Consider the following 21,585-nt stretch of genomic DNA (forward strand, 5'->3'; position numbering starts at 1 on the left):
GGCCACAGATACAACAATCCCCGTTATGACAAATGACTCTGTTACGTTAAAAATGCATCAATTCACAGACAGTAATACATTGGAAGGGGTGAACTCCAGGGCAATGGCAATCAGTTAATTAAGATGATTCTGTGTGGGCAACGGATTCTTGCGATCAGGCTGCGACCAGGAATGGTTACAGATTTGGATGGCAGTCATGCAACGGTCGGGCACAGATTTGCGGACTGGACAGGATGAGATGGCTCCTGTAAGAGAGGTCAGGAGTTAGTACAACCATGGGGGAGAAAGGAAACCTCCCTTGCTATTAATTAAACAACAAATCTCTGCACAGGGGAGGAATCAAACACTTATATCACTTAAACTAATTTGCCCGTAATTTACACTATGGAGGGGATATTTGAATACTTATCACTGAATCATGTTAGGCTGACTTCGCAGCAAGTCATGCGGTGCTGGGGAAACGGAACGCGTACTCCACTTGTTGTTTGGTTCAAAGCCTCAGCCCAAGTCAATCTGGAAAAGTCATACAGCCAGCAAAAGAGTGAAGGAAAAGTGGTCTTAAGATAAAGTACTTAGAGAGAGGTTAAGTTCCTATCTCTCTCACAGCCTGGCTACGTCCCCATGTCCAGAACGGCCTAGCTACTCCCATATCGCGTGATGGGGGTGAGGGGGGGGTCACTATTGTCCACCCCAGGTCAGCTGAGGAGGGAGGCTATCGCTACCTGAGTGAAAAACAGGCGCTAACCGCTTTTCTCTAGTTCAAAATACGCTTGGTCCTACCTCGACCGCCATGTTTTCATGGCTCTACAGTCAAATGAAAGGTGAAAATGCTTCCCTGAATAAATTACTCACTGGCTGCCAGACAAGGGGGCGATAAATTCTTAAGAATATATATATATATATATATATATATATATATATATATATATATATATATATATATATATAGATATATTTCTTCTTTTAACATTGGTTGTTTTCCAATCTGTATATATATATATATATATATATATATATATATATATATATATATATATATATATATATATATATATATATATATATATATCAGTGGGATTAATAAGGTCGAAAAGAATATATACTGTATGTATATATATATATATATATATATATATATATATATATATATATATATACAGTGTATATTCATATATATACATATATATACATATATTAACAGTAAATGATTTTCATAGAGCAAGCAACTCGTACTGGTTCAGAAAATATTTCTGAAATTAACTGACATTTTTATTTTGAGATTCCAGAGACATTTACAGTTTTACAGAAAATGAGAAGAAAAACAGGTTAACAATATATTATGTAGTACAAACTGTTACATATAACAAATAATAAAAAAAAGTAGAGAACCACTGTACGCATACATAAAACGTGATTTGGCAACGTTGCAGGCTTCGGTGTAGGACGTTGCAGTGATAAGATTAGACCGTGCGTTTCTACCCACGCTCAGTGTTGATCTTGCTGTAGTTTTCAATAAGACGTTCGTTTCACGAAAGGGATGGGATTACATCAATTGTGTTCGAAGAACGCACAATTTACCGTTCATCAAGGTATAAGGTGGTAAACTCAGAGGAGGGAACTTTCTACCCTTCATCGTTCATCAAGGTATAAGATGGTAAACTCAGAGGAGAGAACTTTCTACCCTTCGTATCTCGGTAAGCAGGTTAACTGTTTCTAAAATTTTCCTCTTTCGTTATGATTTCATTGTATATCGTTGAATGTGCCATAAAAGCTATAAAAAGTTGTTTGTGACGTTTGAAACGTTGACTTTGAATCTACGTAGCCATGTTTAGAAATGTCTACATTGACAAAGTCTCTCTTCTTGTGTTGGACACTGAGTATCTTGCACGTTTCTCCATGTAAAATTATATGCCGTAGGAGTGGGGTTGGTAGTGCTGTCAGTGTACCGCATGCAGTGCACTGTAGACATTACTTAAGGTTCTTTGCAGCGTCCCTTCCAGTGGCGTCATTTCTCATTTTTTTGTGGGTGGGGCAAAGGTTTAGAACTTATGGTATGGGTGGGGTGGAGAGTGAACCGAGCCCTATCAGCTGGATGTGGGTGGGGGGGGGGGCCGAGAAATGTTTGGAAATTTGTGCACATTTCGGAGCATTTTGAAGCCGTATAAGAGCTGTATTAAGTTAATAAAGCAGCAAACAGGTGTACCACACCCACCCACATAATGTTATTATTATTAATATACTATTATTAGTATTTATTTCAAACGCTAGGGGGCAAGCCAAGTCTTGGGGGGACCATCGGTGTCTTGGGTTGGGCGGGGAGGAGCAAGTGACCCCAGCCACCCCCAAATGACGCCCCTGGTCCCTTCGGCCCCTAGCTGCAACCCCTTTCATTCCTATTACTGTAACTCCGTTCATAATCTCTTCTTACTTTCCACCCTCTCTAACAATTGTTTCAGAGTGCAGCTGCGAGCTCTTCCTCCTGTTACACCTTTCAAACCTTTTTACTGTCAGTTTCGCTTTCAGCGTTGAATGACCTCATAGGTCCCAGCGCTTGGCCTCTGGCCTAACTTCTATAGTCTTTTGTATTCTCCGTATAAAATAACTTGAAGATTTCTTTGCGAGATTTGCGTGTACCGTGTAGCTGGCCACCTAAAATGAAAAGAGGGGGTTATTTTCAAGACACCAAGGCGTGAGATTTCGGCGGTCCACACAAGGCCTCCTGAGCCCTTTTACATCATGCCATAGGGCAGGGGGTCGTTCTGGCGCAAACCAGTTTAAACCAGCCGTCAGCACTCACGTTCGGTGACGGAAAAGGTTACAATTGCATGCGTTTGTTTTGTTTTGTTATTTGCCGGATTATACCTTTCGAATCTATTCATTATGGTGAATAAACGACCACTATCTTTGCACATGCTCCCACTCCATGCCATCACCGTTGATTTTCTTTCGTTGATATTAATGCTAGAATTTTCTCTCCATCAGAATTACTTCGCAAAGACAATGAAAGTAAAGTTCTGTTATAAATCTTTCATAGAGAGTAATGCTCAGAATTTTTTGTCTCGAACAGAATTGGTTTGCAGAAGATAGTGAAAGTAAAGTTTTCTTGTAAATCTTTCATAGATAGTAATGTTCAGAATTTTTGTCTCAAACAGAATTGGTTCGCAGAAGATAGTGAAAGTAAAGTTTTCTTGTAAATCTTTCATAGATAGCAATGCTCAGAATTTTTTTTTCTCAATTCACGAAAGAGATTGAAAGTACAGTTCTGTTATAAATCTTATTTCAGACGTAACTTGACATTATTAGTGTCAAAGAGAAACAATGAAAATCACACAGCTGAGCAAATATGTATATAGTCATCAGGCCATCACTTGTGGTCACGCTCGTTTGCCTTTGTTCGCTTTCCTGTACATGATGATGTTCACGAGAAGTGCAAAATTTACCTGTTGATTAAACGTCATTGTTTGCGAGGTCTTTTTTTTTTTTTTTTTACAGAAAACGGAAAAGTTTCGAGGCTTCATGCTTCTTTTTCAGGCTGGTGTCTGTTTAGACGAAAATGAAAACTCATTATAATATATATATATATATATATATATATATATATATATATATATATATATATATATATATATATATATACATTATATATATATACACACACACATATATATATATATATATATATATATATATATATATATATATATATATATATATATATATATATATATATATATATATATGTATATATATATGTGTGTGTGTGTGTGTGTCTTATATATATATTATATATATACATACATACATACTATACTATACATACACTAAGCCATTTCCACTGACAGGAAAGGGGGGCGGGGGGAGTTGGCCTCCAGAAAAATAAATGCGACACTTACTGTCAAATTCACACTGTCATTTTAAATCACGGAAGAACCCACTGCAGAAAATACACAACGTAAACACCTACACAGCAGGTTTATCAGCAGTGCGTCAAACCCCACTGCACACGCGCAGCTTCACCACCTTTACCCTGTGCACACACTAACTGTCCCTTGATATGAGGGCTCTTACTCGCCAGTTCCTGCTTCCTACGATTTATCTACCATTTTTTAGATCCTCTCCTCCTTCTGCCTAGCCCTCCTGAAACATACTTATTTAACCAGGTTATAATGTCACATTCTCTCCACATGACTGAACATCTGATAGCACATTTATCCATCCTTTCACCTGTCCTGACCTTTTTACCATTTTTGTGGACCATTGCAGTTCTTACTTCTGCCATTCTTGTGCTAAATGCGTCATACAGACTATCGATCTTAACAGTCTAGACCTATTTCCTGTCATTCTTATTTAAAATCTACACTTCACTTCCATACTTGGCTACCTTGGCTCCCAAAGAATACCCAAAATCCCTTCCTCAGTATTTTGCCTACCTGCTACCTCCCACGCTTCACCTGTTCAGTGATTCACCCTTTAACTCATCATACCATCTCCCGTCATGTTTACTCCCAAATACCTATACTAATAAACTACTTTCATGCAACCACCTACCACAGTAACATTCATCGCTCCAGCTCTCTGTAGAGTATGCAGTCTCGCTGCACTGTCCCCAATCAGAACTGCGTAATCTGCAAGCGTCAGCTAGTCCATACATCATTCATTTTCGTATCCAACAACTTTGTACCTGCAGCATTGGCCTTTCTGTGATGCCTCAGAGTTTTCACATTACTAAATCCATAACAATATTGAATAGTTGCAGAGACATAGCACCTACTTGTCTCAGGTTCATTTTTACACTGATCCAGTCTCTCTTGCATCTACGTACTCCAACGCAGGCTTTGCTTCCTCATAAAAACTTTTATTAATTGCTCCTTTACTGTCCAATTTCGCACGTAATTGTTGTACAACCAACACTGGTCCATGCTGTTCCCCTCCCATCGGTCCTATCTTTCATCTGCCATACTTCCTCAACCAGAATCCTGCCATAAATCTTCAATGGTATACCAAATAAAGTTATGCTCTTATAATTCATATACTCTCCTCTGTCACCTTTACGTTTATACAAAAGAACAATGATTACTCTGATCTATTCCTTTGGAGTCTTTCCCTTATTCAGACAAACCTTACATATCCTGGTCAGCCTTTTGTCAAACTTTCACCATGAAATCAAATCATATTACTTGTAATCCCATCTTTTTATTCTCCAGTCTGACAAACATTCTCAAGCTTACGTGAGCCTCTTTCACTTTTGTTTCATTGAAGAGTTGTTCGATATATATGAAATGTTCAAATTTTAAAAAGTGGAAAATTGCTGTTTATACTTGAAACCCACATTTTTCTTAATTACTGTGAAATTTTTTTTTTTTTTTTTTTACAGGAAGTGTATAAATTCACTGAACGAGAATGGCGGCCCCAGCCATCCTGCTTTCAAGGAAGATCTCAACCTTCATATTGCCAACCCTTGTGAAGAAGACTGTGAGGCGTCCTTACCTGCAAAAATGAATTTCTAGACGTGAAGTAGATTTAAGACAGAAGCAAGTAAACCTCCCAGTGGAAAATCAGTTACGCAATTCAAATCATATCTCACTACCAGTGTCTATAGTGAGTTATGACAACGGTCACATAAATCAGTAACTCCAAGTGCAATTGTTTGTGAAAGATCTGGCTTTGTGCAAGTTTTACCACCGTTTTTGCCAGCCAACCTGCAGTTTTAGCAAATTGATCTGTGTACTTTTTATGGTATAGGTTATGGCTGCTAAGTGCCCGTTTTCAAGGGAAACCTATAATGGGTTTCTTTTGAGAATCATCTTAGATGAAGTGGGATGTAAGCTACTGAGAGAGATCTTTGAGATTGCTTGTAAACAAGAGGGAATAACCAAGCCTTTGCTTCCTGAGAATGATATAAACTCCTGGATTAGTCATTTGAAAGATCTATTAGCTGATGATTATTCCTCATGTGAAGACTTGGGGATAGACAACAAGCTTCATTGCATCTCATCAGAAATTAAAATAGTGAAGAATGACAAATCTCTGTATGAAACCAAGATCGTAGGAATCAAGAATCTCATTCAAGAATTAAATGAGAGTGTAAGCAAAAGGTTTTGCGATGTTGGGAAAGAGTTTAAGAGTCTGAAAGCGGGCAGTTGGTTTGAGAATCCTTTCAAATTCAATGAGAACGAATTTAAGAAATCATTTGACATCTGCGAGAAGGAACGATGCAAGATTTTTCCAGGGTGGAAAATCAAGGATACATTAGAATGGTATTTGCAAAAGCTGAAAGATTTTAGGAATGATGAAGTTTGTCACAAAGAACTTTCTATTCCAGACAGTGAAAGTGAAAAACTCATCAATGATATTGAGAACTATATCCATAAATCATGGATGCGAGCTAAAGAAAGATTTTCCCTCGAGGAGGATTTGGTACAAAACAAACTTAAAGCTTTGAAAGAAGATATTGAAAGGCTGAGAACTGAACCTTTGAACGTTACCCAAGAGGAATTCTACAAATTTGTTACGAACTTTGGAAGACGAGAGTCCTTTGAGGTGCTGAAGACTCTGAGTTACGTAGTCTTGAGTCCCAGCAAACGTGTCAAGGTCTCGGAGATTTTCATTTGTCCTGAGATATTGAGTCTTACTGATGGGGATATAGTTTCGTTAGAGAGTTTATTTGCCGAGAAGAAAACCACTCTTATAGAGGGAGTGTCTGGAATGGGTAAATCAACACTGCTGAAATTTTTAGTCTATGAATGGCTCTCTATAAATGACGCAGAAGGTTACTGTGGTGATTATGACATAGTCATTCCAATCAATTTTCGAGGATGCTCGGAAAGTCTGTCTGACTCCCTGACTGGGGTCGTCCGTTCCTATTTGCCAAACACATTTAAGAAATTCCAAGGAGAAGATGAAATGATGGACTGGATTCTGAAGGTAAAGGTTCTTATTGTTTTCAATAGATTAGATCTAAGAAATCCCAGTTGCAAGAAACTTTTTTATGATATTCAAGATCTGAACAAAGTGGCAAACTTCACTATTATCTGTACTGCTAACCCAGGGAAAATGACTGAGGATTTAAAAAGCATGTTTACGAAACATTTAGAAATAAGAGGCTTGCCTGAGAAGAACTTGGAGGATTTTTTCAAGAAGTACCAGTTAGCTGTACACGGCGGAGTTGACGAACACACCTTCAGAAGGATGCTCCCTTTTGTAAAAGATCAGTTTAGACTGCCGCTAAACCTGGCCCACTTTTCATTATATCTAGCAACTGATTCGACATCAGTGAACTGTTGTGTTACGATATGCGACACCCTCTACAGTTTTTATGAAATTAAGAAAGAAAGGCTGATTATGAAACTGGTCCAATATCTTTTAGTGTCTCAAGTTAGCAAGTCCTCGCTGCAAGAACGGATCTCAAAACTCATGCTAGTTTTGAAGGAGGCGGCTTTTGAAAATTTGAAAATGGAAAGCTTGTGCTTGAGTGATGCTGCAATAAAGAGACTAAGTGAACTTTGTGAATGTCTAGAACTGCCTGTGGAAGAGATACTTTGTGCCTTTCTTGCACCGGAAACCTGCACTGAGGGTAAAAAGAACACAGTTAAATGGTATTTCCTTAACAAAGAACAGAAAAGGTTCTTAGCTGGCCTCCACGTCCACGATCTGATTTCAGGAAAGCATGAATTCGGGAGAGTCACACCTATTCTTACTGAGATGATAAAGTATTTTATTGAGTACCAGGTGCCTTGTCACAGGTTTTCAAGTGTTCTAAAGTCAACATTAGGAACACTTACCGAATCATATTCCCTGTCAGTCTCAAAAGTATTGCAAGATCTGAGGATATCGAGTCCGCAGGAATATCTTAATATGCTTGTTATTTTAACTGGAATTTTCCATAGAGCTGGGAACGATGTAAGTGGAAGTATGTTTAGTGAAACCGTCAACCTGTTACTGGGGTCGGGTAACCTTACCAAAGATAGTTGGGCAAAGATCTTCAATAATATATATTTCCATGAAAACTCCATAGAGATGATATATAAGAATCCCAGTGTTGCCAAAGGATTGACAGAATGCCAAACGACAAAGGCTAGCTGCGAGGAAATGTTAATGTATGGCAAATGGTTCAGAGAAGGCTGCCTACCTGAGACAGAGGACACTGATCCCCAAAAGAGCTTGTCTGAAACTTCAGGTTTTAAAGAACTACTGAAAGTTCTCATCGGAAACCAATATAACATTGACCAGCTCCTAGATTACCTTTATCGTCACCCAGGATTTCCTCTTAGCAACGCCTACTTTCAGAAGCTTGTTGTGCAGCGATTGGCTGATGGGTGAGTGTGGTATCTAAAATGGTTTTTATTACACAAGTGCCAATACGAAAGCCAGGGATTACTATTCAATAGTAATTTGTTACTACCTGCGTCGCCATTGGATAGTTTTCTATTTTCATGAAAGTAGTATGTTCATTGAGTTATTTTCTCTTGATTCTTGTTCACTGAAAACGGCTGTTTTCCTATTCAACAGAAGTCTAAAAAGCTACAAGGGTCCACTCATTCCAGAGGTGAAGATTCCGGGAAACGTTGAACGTCTGTCTGTTAGTATTGGTTGTTCCGAGTCATTCACACCACTTACATGCTTCTTAGAATCATCTCATGATGTCAAATATCTTGGTAAGTTATTCTCTTAGACGTTAGTTTTACTGGTTCACGTAACAGAACTGTATTCAAGCTATCATTTTATCACTGATTGGTAGAAGTTCTGAAGACTTCTGACATTAGGGAGCATTTGCTACTGTGAACAAATGCGTTACAAGTCCCGTATCTTTCATGTAACAATAAGGATATGCCACAGTGCAAAATCATTTTACAAAGTGCAGTTGCAAACCACAACACATTTGAAGCTTTAAGCTTTCATTTCATGTTAAAAGTCTACTCCATAATATTATGACGTGCAGTAGTTGGTGACCAAAAAACTAGGAACCTATTAGACCCTGTCTGATCCTTAGCTGCCAGCTTTTAGAAACATTTTCACTATACCAGGCACCTAAGGAAATTATGAATTACTGATTTATGAAATTTAGGCTGTCAAGCCAAGCACTGGGGGTACTTTCGGCCATTCAGCGCTTACTACAATGAAAAGAGAGAGCTGGAGTGGCTGGCCAGTTAGATAAAACGATCCAGAAAGTAAAGTAGATGAATTACAAGGATCTAAAGGAGGAACGGAGAGAAAGCCTTACAGTTGCACCAATGAGTATTAAGAGGGCTTGACAGCAAGTTGGAAGAAAGGAAGAGAGAATGGGGGTAAAGTGAAAGACTCAAAAGTGGTGCAGATAGGGGCTATAGAGATGTTGACACCAAGGGATCTAAGGCAATTATGGAATTTATGAGTAATAAATGGGTTGGAATTAATGTCCTTTCCTATCCAGAAATCTGCGTGAATGTAGAGAAGATAGATCCCACTTGCCTGAGACGCCTGGCCTCCCCTTCAGTTGAATGCTTTCTGCTGTACTTACCTGACGTCAAAGGCAGCACTGTAGCAAAGGTTTTAGATATCACCTACAAATTACAGCCACAGAACAAGTAAGTACATACTTCGTGAGGTAATCTACCTCTGGTCTTACGTGAAACTATTATATATTATTATTATTATTATTATTATTATTATTATTATTATTATTATTATTATTATTATTATTATTATTATTATTATATGTATTCACTCTCATAGAGCAATTATAGAGTCTGTTTATTTGACTGGTACGTACATAGCACAAGCTTCTGTAGAAGATAATGTCCATTTGTGCCAAGATAGATAGCGGAAGTATGCATGTAGCAAATTTTCTAGAGAAAGATTGTTCGCTAGTGATAAAAACAGGAAAGTGGCCATCAGTGTACCTTCAGACAAGAAACTTTTTGACTCAAGATTCCTTGAGGTCATGGCCAGTTGCCAAGGCATAACCCAAGAACGTTCTTCGAAGTGGCCCATGTGGCGAGTAGATTTATTATTATTATATATATATATTTTTTGCCTTAGATTATGCCACTGATCCCTTCCATTATTTGATCCTTTCAGAGCCTTACGAATTTACTTTCCAAGGTGCATACTAGAAGAAAAGGACTTTGGGCTTCTTCTTGAAGGGCTCCAGAAGCAAAAGAGTCAAAAGTATCGTGAAGTATGCTTCCCTTTACGCTACGAGAAAACAGAAAGAAACCGTAGAAGGAAGAGTCAAGAGAACCAGTGCAACGTTCTGTTCCGTTTCAGAAAGTAAGTGATCAGTACTGAGGAAATACGGATTTTCTGTGTTCTATACCTCTCTTCACGGGGGGTGTTCTGGTGGCCTCTTGCCATCAGAGAAGCTTGGAATTCCCGTCTGCTTAAATGTGGCCCTTCATTTTGCTCGTGTTAAAGAAAATCCACCCTTTTTCTCTAGAGAACCAATTGTCTGGGCAAGGAATCTTCTTCCCATATATTGGAAGATAAATAATCAGAAACTTTATGAGAATAATTTTTGGTAGGCAAGGCGTCTTTGCCCCGTATATATAAGTATAAAAAATCAGAAACCTTGATATTTTGTTATTACTCTTAGTGTAGAATGTAAACGTGGCTACACAGTATTCTGTAGGGAATCTTTTCAGATCAGTTTAATGTGTAATTTTTCTAATTTTTTAAGGAATCTAAGGTCTTTGTGTGTGCGTGTATATATATGTGTATAATTATATATATATATATATATATATATATATATATATGTATAATATATATATATATATATATATATATATATATATATATATATATATATATATATATATATATATATATATATATATATATTCTGCTGTTGGCAGTTTATTCCGGTCCCTCGCACTCAGTTAGCATAATAACTTGAGAAACGGTTTATTCAACACATTAATCTTTCTAAGGAGATTATACGACCAAGAAAGGAAAACTGGACTTCAGTTCGGGCATAATAGGAATGAAAGTAGTGTATAATATAATAAAAGGGTTCTTAACAAGTCTTCAGGGGTGAAGGTGGTGGCACCACACCAATTCTCTTGGCCCCAGCAGGGGCAGATACCAATTTAGACCTGGATGGACTGCTGGCCGTTAGGAGCAATCCCCGTGCCTTGCAAATGTGACCCAACACAGCGCCATTCAGCCACTTATGCAAGATGGGCAATGGGGTAGACAGACACACACACACACACACACACACACACACATATATATATATATATATATATATATATATACAGTATATATAGTGTAAAATTTTATAACATTGCACAGCACTTTAGAAATGGTCGTATAAGTTTGTCAACGAGAAAGACCAAATTCTTTGATTATACAATTATATCTATTACTGTTTGAAATGGCTAATTCAGCCGTTAACAGTTTTCAGGACTGGGAATCGACGAGGTCGTTTGAACAGACCCCAGAGGCAACGCCGACGGAGTGACGTTGCGTCCGGATGCATAAAGTCAATCCAGGCCCCACAATCAATCCTGCATTCCATTTCAAGCGAGAGCAGTGACTACGTAGCAAACGAAGCCCTGAAAAGTACTCAGACAACTGGTTTTATTATTATTTGAATCCGGTCACTTTAAATTTGTCAGTGAGTTAATTTTTGTACATACAACTATTGTCTTATTTTGTAACATTTACTGTCAGTAGTATAAATTCCATTTATTATTCTGTCATCATGAACGCCCTATTTAATTTCCGTAATTATTTTTATCTGTAAGATAGTTCCTCATTGGCAGGGTGGGTATCGTTCTGAGCTGGCACTCTGCTGGTCCCGCGTTCGATTCTCCGACCGGCCAATGAAGAATTAGAGGAATTTATTTCTGGTGATAGGAATTAATTTCTCGTTATAATGTGGTTCGGATTCCACAATAAGCTGTAGGTCCCGTTGCTAGGTAACCAATTGGTTCTTAGCTAGGTAAAATAAATCTAATCCTTCGAGCCAGCCCTAGGAGAGCTGTTAATCAGCTCAGTGGTCTGGTTAAACTAAGGTATACTTAACCTATTTATAAGATTTACTGTCAGTATTAAATATTCATTTATTATTATGTCATCCTGAGCTCCATTTTAATTTCTGTAACTATTTTCATCAAGTTCCAACCCCCTTCGTGTTCATCGGGTGCCCCTACACGGTAAATATTATTGACCAAATATACCGGATATTGTCAAAACCATTGGACAGCTAGGGGGAAAGTTGAAGGGTTGTTCAATAGTACTGAAACAATCTAAGTTGACAATAACGGGTCTCTCGCTTGAGGGTGGTACTGACAATACACCTCACTTTTCACCTTGCTACTGCAATGACGACATATCCGGAGCTAGCCAACGTTTCAAGGAGGCAGAGGGGGTTTTTCATAAGGAATTGGATGCCATCCCTCTGGGAGGCGAGAGCAGAGGAGTACAGCAACAGAAACGGAAGGACTATGCAATATTGCTGGGGAGATACAGACACACGCCCAGATGCTACCCTTCAAGATGTAAAGAAGCTTCATTCGCCGAGAACAAACTTTCGGAAAGAACTGAAGATAAGGGATTCAAAGAAGAATGGCGCAGGCTTTGGTGAAGTCTATGAATCGGCATTATGTCACTTTCAGGAAATGTTATTTCTACGAGACCAGAAAATTCCTGCTGAGTCGATTAATACCACAGATGATAATGAGGATTCTTACTTTACATAACAAGGAATCTGACTTCATAATTCATCATGATTCTGTAGCAAGGGTTCTGACCTCACAGTTCATCATGGTTATATAGCAAAGATACTGACTTCATAATTCATGATTACATAGCAAGGATTCTGACTTCATAATTCAGGTTATATAGTAAGGATTCTGACTTCATAAATCATCATGATTATATAGAAATTATATAACTATACTGTTTTGATGGGATAGCAACATACAAAATACAACAAATATAACAGAATTAATTAAATATATTAAGAAATATAAGAGAATGAACAACTAAATCTTAAGTCTGATAACAGATTTCGTAGGTATATTCATTTCTCCTCTTGCACTAGTTGTTCATCCAACGACGCTTTCTTTGATTTTTCTTCTTTAAGCAAAACAACAAGGCTACTTATAGAAGCACTATCTAATGCAGACACCTTGCTCACATGAAGTCTAGTAGAGAACTAGATATTGGTCTGAGGGCAAAAGGTTGACTCAGTAAGTATTGAGACTATCTTACTGACGTCAGTACTACTGTATGTATCGTGTAGGGGCACCCTAAGTTAGACTAAATTTCTGCTTTTGTTTTGTAGTTGGTGTTAATTTATCTTGATAATTTTGCTGTTTCCTTTTACGTTCGTTTTGCATTAGTCGTCATTTTTGTTTTAACATTTTGCAGTTTATCCTTATTTACGTGTAATAATTGCATTCAAAAGTTGTTTTACTGTGAAATTTAATTTAGTCTGACATTTTATGTATATTTATTGTTGATTTTTATTTCCCTTGCATTTTTGTTGCCGTCTTGTTCTTATAATAAAACTAAATAATGTAATAAAACTAATAATGTAGAAAAATAAAAATTCAAGTTTAAATTATTTTTTTCACGAAACCCTCGGTAGATTACATATAGTACATTAAACTGAAATTGCATTTGTAAAATAGTCTATGAATTTTGAAAACTGCAGGGACATAGGGAGAGGACCAACACGTTATACACATTGATGTAAAATTATGACATTTTGACAATTTTCTGCCGAATTGAGAGCCTTATTAGATTCCCGCTCGCTGTTGTAGGAAGGCTCGACAATTGACACGGAGTCGAGAGAAAATGGATAGGCTGAGCAAGTAGTGCTCACACGCATAAATTCAAAGCTTATGATTATTTCCCCAAAGCACAACATTTGTTTCAAAACTCAGGTGAGATATACAACAGCATGAGTTAATGATAATAAGGGTCAGTTGCCTGCTGGTTAATTGATCTTGAAAAACGCGAAGAATTTTTTTTTTTCCTCGGAGTCAGCCTATGGCCTGATAAGTAGCTTTTCTCTCGCCTTTAGGTTGTCTTTTCATACAGACATGATGTGTTTCTGTATGTTGTTTGTTTATTAATTGCCTCGTAAACAAAATGTATTGCATCTGGTGCTGGAAGCCAAGTAAACAACCTCGTGTTTATTGGAGTATAAGTATGCAGCTGTTTATCTGCAGGTTTTTTTTCATTTCTCAAGCTATTTAGTCGTTAACAAAAATCAATATTTCCAATTTGTTTCATCTGTACTGCGTTATCTCCACTCTTCGGCTATATATGTAGCTATTTACCATTATTTAAAAATGAAACGAAATGAAAACACGAAGTTGAGAATTCAGGTTTTCGTCACACTAAACGACCCTTCTGATATGGTAAACCGCTTCGTTCTTTGTTTCCTTCTCTCCATCGTCCATGCGAGTAACTGATCGAGAGTCCATGTCTCAAGGAAGTCGAGCCGGCTGTTAAGTATTTGGCGTGAAGACGTCGGTTGTGTTTCTTCGTCGTTCAAGTTCTCCTGCTGTCTGCGTCTTTGTTACATCTGTGTTCGTATTTTATTTTGCGCTTTGTCACGACAAGTGGACTTGGTGTTTATAAGGTAAGTAATTGTATCTCCTTTGTTGGAAGGTTTTCAAATCATTTAACTTAAAAGGCTAGTTGCAGCCAGGCGACAGGGTTAGTGTGAATCTTCAGACTTGCTGCGGTTGTTCTGATGCCAGGAATTTCGTCGTTTTGCCGTGTCAGAGGACCATGAAAAACATCTCTCCTTTAATGGCATTTAGTGCTTTTTATTTTTTTGTGGAGCATATTTGCAAGCCTGAGTGTAGGTTTTCTATTTATTGGCATTAATTTCGTGGGAAAACTTCGTGTTGAATATTCCAATTAACATAGCTATATGGCTTCATAAATATAGTACGCAATTGTTTCAACAGCTGCTTGTATTTCAGGTTAGTGTTTCATAGAACCAGTTACGAAGTCAGTTTGGGAATGTGAAATGTGGTTGAATTTGTAGAAATTGACTGGTTTTGAAGATGTCTAATGGTGAAGTAGGATGTAAGGATCGAGTCAAGATAAAGTAAGTTCAATTTGTTTGTTAGCACATAGACTGAAGTTTTTGTTGGCAGTATTTCTTAGCTTGTAAATAGCCCAAAGTAGGAAGAATGATTTTGATTAACCCCTTTTAACCAGTGAGTTGACTAATTTATGAACATGGTCACTAGGTGTTTGACATAGGCTACTGAATGGAGGAGGAATATTTAAAGGTAGCGTAGGCCAATTAAGGGATTACTCTCAAGTTTTATCTTAAATGGCCATATGGTAATTAGGTTGGTCAGGCGTTAATTTTTAAATACTAGCATTTTAGTGTTGAATGGAGAATGTTGAAAGATAGCTTATTAGTTATGGCATTCAGTATCCTAAATTAACTTTAATCTTGAACCCCCAAGATAGTTTGGCATTAACTTTAAGTATATACATTAGGGTCCAGTGTTGGAGAATTAAACTGTCGAATTAGTTTTGGCTTTGATCTTAGATTTTAATCTTAAATACCCAGGGAGTAATTAGATTAGTTGTAAAGCATTAATTTTAAAGGAATATTAGGCTTTGATTAGGTTAGTTGATAGGCTATTTTAGTGATTTGGTGGATTATTGAGGTGGTGTTGAAGGGAGAAAGACTAGTCTAGCAAATTACATTTGGCTTGGTCTGGGTCAATTTTTATCAAGTACAGATAGTAATTAGGCTAGTTGTAAGGCATTAATTTTGATAGGCTTTGATTAGGTTAAACTTTAGTTTTAGGTTCTATGATTAGTTTAAGCATAAATTTTAAGAAATATTAGGTTTTATGATTAGGCTAGTTATTTGGCATTTAAAGTAATAGGCTCTGATTAGGTATTTCATTAATTTTAAGTGATACTAGAGTTTAGTGTTGGAGAATTAAAGACTGCTTAGGCTAATAATTTGGCTGTCAAAATACCAAAAGAGTATTTAGGTTAGTTTTAAGGCTTTAATTTTAAGTAAACTACAGTATCTAGTAAAGTGGGGCCACCTTTGTCATGGGTGGCTGTGCTGCTCTTGGCAAAGGTGGCCCAAGGACTGTACATGGTAGACGATAGTCTACCATGTACAGAACCGCTTTACCAAATTTTCTTTTCAGGTTCTGTTCTTAAATTTTAGCTATACTAAGTCTTGTGGTATCAAGGCTTCATGAGGCATGCATAGTGTCTTGTGGGGACAAGACTTTCATGAGGCGTGCTTAGTGTCTTGTGGGGACAAGACTTTCGTGAGGTCAAGACTGCTTAGTGTCTTGTGGGGACAAGACTTTCATGAGGCGTGCTTAGTGTCTTGTGGGGACAAGACTTTCATGAGGCGTGCATAGTGTCTTGTGGGGACAAGACTTTCATGAGGCGTGCATAGTGTCTTGTGGGGACAAGACTTTCATGAGGCGTGCATAGTGTCTTGTGGGGCAAAGACTTTCATGAGGCGTGCATAGTGTCTTGTGGGGACAAGACTTTCATGAGGCATGCATAGTGTCTTGTGGGGACAAGACTTTCATGAGGCATGCATAGTGTCTTGTGGGGACAAGACTTTCGTGAGGCATGCATAGTGTCTTGTGGGGACAAGACTTTTATGAGGCATGCATAGTGTCTTGTGGGGACAAGACTTTTATGAGGCATGCATAGTGTCTTGTGGGGACAAGACTTTTATGAGGCATGCATAGTGTCTTGTGACAAGACTTTTATGAGGCATGCATAGTGTCTTGTGGGGACAAGACTTTTATGAGGCATGCATAGTGTCTTGTGGGGACAAGACTTTTAAGATGCATAGTGTCTTGTGGGGACAAGACTTTCGTGAGGCATGCATAGTGTCTTGTGGGGACAAGACTTTCGTGAGGCATGCATAGTGTCTTGTGGGGACAAGACTTTCGTGAGGCATGCATAGTGTCTTGTGGGGACAAGACTTTCGTGAGGCATGCATAGTGTCTTGTGGGGACAAGACTTTCGTGAGGTGTCTTGTGGGGACAAGACTTTCGTGAGGCATGCATAGTGTCTTGTGGGGACAAGACTTTCGTGAGGCATGCTTAGTGTCTTGTGGGGACAAGACTTTCGTGAGGCATGCTTAGTGTCTTGTGGGGACAAGACTGTCATGCTGTGTCTTGGGGACAAGACTTTCACGAGGCATGCTTAGTGTCTTGTGGGGGACAAGACTTTCGTGAGGCATGCTTAGTGTCTTGTGGGGACAAGACTTTCGTGAGGCATGCTTAGTGTCTTGTGGGGACAAGACTTTCGTGAGGCATGCTTAGTGTCTTGTGGGGACAAGACTTTCGTGAGGCATGCATAGTGTCTTGTGGGGGACAAGACTTTCATGAGGCATGCATAGTGTCTTGTGGGGGACAAGACTTTTATGAGGCATGCATAGTGTCTTGTGGGGACAAGACTTTTTATGAGGCATGCATAGTGTCTTGTGGGGGACAAGACTTTTATCACATGCATAGTGTCTTGTGGGGGACAAGACTTTTTTGAGTGCATAGTGTCTTGTGGGGGACTTTTAAGAGGCATGCATAGTGTCTTGGGGACAAGACTTTTATGAGGCATGCATAGTGTCTTGTGGGGACAAGACTTTTATGAGGCATGCATAGTGTCTTGTGGGGACAAGACTTTTATGAGGCATGCATAGTGTCTTGTGGGGGACAAGACTTTTAGTGTGTCTTGTGGGGACAAGACTTTTATGAGGCATGCATAGTGTCTTGTGGGGACAAGACTTTTATGAGGCATGCAGTGTCTTGTGGGGGACAAGACTTTTATGCATAGTGTCTTGTGGGGGACAAGACTTTCACGAGGCATGCATAGTGTCTTGTGGGGGACAAGACTTTCACGAGGCATGCATAGTGTCTTGTGGGGGACAAGACTTTCACGAGGCATGCATAGTGTCTTGTGGGGGACAAGACTTTTATGAGGCATGCATAGTGTCTTGTGGGGGACAAGACTTTTATGAGGCATGCATAGTGTCTTGTGGGGGACAAGACTTTTATGAGGCATGCATAGTGTCTTGTGGGGGACAAGACTTTGAAGGGTTAATTCATTTGGTAATGTTCTGTTGGATAAGTATTGAAGGTCTGGTTAATTTGTATTATGAAATTATTTTTGTTGCCTAAACTCAATTTTCAGCATGACAACTTGATGAAACTTGAATGCCTTTTTGTTATCGCTCCTGACACTGGCTTGGTTGATTAAAGGTCTCCAAAAGTTTCTTGTGCATGATTAGATAAATAGAACTGTTGACGTGTAAGTTTTTCAGACAGTTTCATATGTTTCTGTAATTAGATGGTGTAAATTTAATTTTAACAGATGCTACTGACAACCTAATGACTAGTAATTTTTTCAAGCAGTCTGTGACTCGATCAGGTTGTCATTCCTTTTGTGCTTTTGTCAACTAGGTGGTTATTGGTAGGGTTTTGTTATAATAGACTGCCATCTTTTAAACCCTTTTTGTTTATGCACTATTGAAGTGTTTTGAATGTTTTAATGTTAACTGGTGGCCACTGTAGGGAATATAAAAGCTTAGTTAGGCAAGGCAGGATGGTTTAAGGGCCTCCAGTTTAATGTTGATGAAAGGAAAGGCTTTTTCAGATTGTCTAATAGGGAAGGTTAGGTTTGGATGAGTGTCCCCAGTTAGAATGCATTTCCATAGTTCAGTTTAGGATAGTAACACCTGGTTTTATGGGGCCCCTATAGTATAGGAAGGCTAGGTTTACAGGTGTAATCCATATAGGAACAAAGCTCTCCTCACTTAGTTGACAAGGTTCCCTAGGTTTAATTAGTAAGTAAAAATGCATCACATCAGTTCTGCAAATACAGTGCTTATTTTGTGAACATCGTTTTGGGAGATGTTATAGCTTAAGAAAGCACTCCTATTGACATATGCAATCCTTTTAAATGTAGCCTATACTATGCAATCCTTTTAAATGTAGCCTATATACTATAATAAAGTTCTAGGGTTTTTGTTTATAAGGCTAACCATCTCTGCACAAGTATTGTGCAATTGTCAGCCAGGTAGAGCTTTTATGCAAAGTGACTTGAACATTTATGTTGGCAGATTAAGGTCTGAAAGTTGTGGCAGTTGAGGTAGTTATAGTATTGCCAGGTTTTGTCCAGTGGCTCACATCAATCTGTGCCATCACTTGTGATGGCAACCTAATGATGCCAAAAGGCCTGCTTACTCTCAGCCATCCAAGCAACTTCCGGTAGGTTAGTTTATCAGGAGATGAAGTTCCATATACTGTAGTTTCATAATGAGTATTTTCTTAAAGTTGAGGTGGCGGCTTCATTAGTAGGTTGATAGTTCATCCATATTGAAGTGAAGCTTAGAGGATGAATTTAAATGGCTTTGACAGGAAATTGACTTAATTATGGGTTTGTATGAACTGGCTTGAAAGATGATGAGTCCCTCCATAACAGGTAAAACAAGCTTCATAGTTAAGCTGTGATCTTATCTGTAAGTAGAAAATGACTATGGCCTTTTCTGGGTATTTTAATGAACCTTTACATAGTTGACAACTTGGAGTTAATGGAAAGTAGGTAGGATCCTGGATTTGCTTTGAACTTGATGCTGGCTGGAGTTTTATTAAAACCATGTGATAACCATGTGATTTATCTATTGAGAAATGAGTTTGTGGTTAATGCTTTGATTTTCAGATAAAAAGTACTGTATAGTATGTAGTACAGTAAAGTGATAATGAATTTGACGTTAAGGGTGAGAAATTTGTCCTGCAAGAATGTTTGTTCTTGTAGCAGTTTGTGAATAGACTGTGGATGTTATTTCCACATAAACCTAAGAAACAGTTGGGAGGTACTGTAATTTGTGCTACAACACTTGTGCTTCAAAATGTCTTCGGGTAACTGTAAGTTTGTCACAATTATATGATTTTAAGTTTATAGTGATCTTAAGATAACTGTTGAAATGACGTAAATATAGCTGAAGTTAGTTTTTTTTTGAAGTACAGTGCTGTAAAGATTTTTTAAACCCTACTTGCTTTGCAATAGTACTTAATATTTACCATTAGATATTGCCAGCTTATTAATTACATAAATGAGAAATTGCATTTACCATTAGCTATTGCCAGCTTATTAATTACATAAATGAGAAATTGCATTATTTACTATTAGATATTGCCAGCTATTAGTAATTACATAACTTTGAGAAATTGCTTAAGTCTTTAACTGCTTTAACTAAGCAAAATTACATAAATTTGAGAAATTGCCTCTTATTAATCTACTATTAACTGCTTTTAACAGAACTATGTAAACTTAACTCCAAGAATTTTCTACCGAGCATCAACAAATTCAGTGCTCCCCAATGTGAATTACATTCCGATGCGAATTTCAACAAGACCAGGCAGTCCTCCAGTGTCAGTATGTCGAGCAGTCCTCCAGGGATGTATGAAGCTCAGTTGCAGTGCAGTCCTCCAGTGTCAGTATGTCGAGCAGTCTTCTAGGGATGTATAAAGCTCAGTTGCAGCGCAGTCCTCCAATGTCAGGATGTCGAGCAGTCCTCCAGGGATGTATAAAGCTCAGTTGCAGCGAAGACTTTCAAAGTGTAGGTCTAGAGGTTTTTGGTAATTATAAACCACACCTGTAAATTCCTCTGATTTATCCTTGGCATGCTGTAGTATCTGGTGAGATTGGTGTAATAAATGAGGTTAACTGCAACATTTGGTTAATATTTTTTTGCCTAAACTGAGGCGGTTGTGAATTAAGTTCAGGTTGATTACTGCAGGTATCGAATAATTTTCCCGGGGTTGAAATTAAATTTTACATAATGTCAGTGACCCAGTTAAAAATTACTTCGGGCACTTGTGATCCTTGAAGCCTGAAAAGTCAGAAAACTGATCCTTTCAAGTGTGAATTTAACTTTCGTTAGTACAAGCAACCTTAATCGGAAATTGTGGCGAGGGAAATAAATGAGGCATCTGAAGTATGTGGTTTTTAAATTATACTTCGCAGACAATAGGTTGATTACTGAACTTAAAAGTAAACTGGAAGATAACGGGTATTTTTCAGGGTACTGGGATTCCAATTCTAAACATACCAGATATTAAGCCCCTGAACTTTTCAATCTATCATTGGAGGCCTAAGGATTTTTCAAATACATCTGTCTTATAAGTTTTAAAAATTTTAAATTTTCGATTATTGGAAATGGTTTGGTAAGAATAGCCTTTTATTTCCGTGACATTAGTTATTCACAAGTCTCGAATTTAGCCGGTACCACAGTTCTGAGATAGCTGCTGGTTTTTGTTTTGGCCTTAAATTTGAGCTGGCCATTGCTTAGTAGAGCAGTTTGAATGCTGAGTTATAAAGGAACTTCGTCATAGGTCGACTGGAGAATCATGAGAGTATTCGTTGATTTACTTAAGTACTGAACTAAAGGAAACTAGAACCTTTAAATGATGTATGTGTAATTACCATATCTCTTAACTTATCGATTTCTGAAACTTTTCTCACTGAACCTAAAGGTCCAAGTGAACCACTTGAAATGTCCACAGCTGGATTCGAATCTGCTCTTCAAACTGATTAAATGAGAATTGTTCGAGATAATGGTTAGGTTAA

General features: G+C 38.0%; 1 protein-coding gene across 1 annotated transcript; it reads left to right on the forward strand.

Annotated features, from left to right (window-relative positions):
• Nucleotides 1-1,405: 1,405 nt before the first annotated feature.
• On the forward strand, nucleotides 1,406-13,552 carry LOC136828862 (uncharacterized). The gene is made up of 6 exons (XM_067087140.1): nucleotides 1,406-1,694; nucleotides 5,375-8,315; nucleotides 8,509-8,654; nucleotides 9,410-9,563; nucleotides 10,057-10,248; nucleotides 11,380-13,552. Exons 2-6 carry the CDS (start codon nucleotides 5,746-5,748, stop codon nucleotides 11,441-11,443), a joined length of 3,126 nt encoding a protein of 1,041 aa, XP_066943241.1. The 5' UTR covers nucleotides 1,406-1,694; nucleotides 5,375-5,745; the 3' UTR covers nucleotides 11,444-13,552.
• Nucleotides 13,553-21,585: the final 8,033 nt, after the last annotated feature.

Source organism: Macrobrachium rosenbergii, chromosome 43, assembly GCF_040412425.1.
Source record: "Macrobrachium rosenbergii isolate ZJJX-2024 chromosome 43, ASM4041242v1, whole genome shotgun sequence".
Classification (NCBI taxonomy): domain Eukaryota; kingdom Metazoa; phylum Arthropoda; class Malacostraca; order Decapoda; family Palaemonidae; genus Macrobrachium; species Macrobrachium rosenbergii.

What these genes read in the sequence shown, in the direction of transcription:
- LOC136828862 (XM_067087140.1), top strand. Translation starts at nt 5,746, where the DNA reads ATGGCTGCTAAGTGCCCGTTTTCAAGGGAAACCTATAATGGGTTTCTT. An exon ending in GTGCAGCGATTGGCTGATGG is followed by an intron (nt 8,316 to 8,508) that starts GTGAGTGTGGTA and finishes CCTATTCAACAG; the next exon opens with AAGTCTAAAAAGCTACAAGG. An exon ending in TCATGATGTCAAATATCTTG is followed by an intron (nt 8,655 to 9,409) that starts GTAAGTTATTCT and finishes TTTCCTATCCAG; the next exon opens with AAATCTGCGTGAATGTAGAG.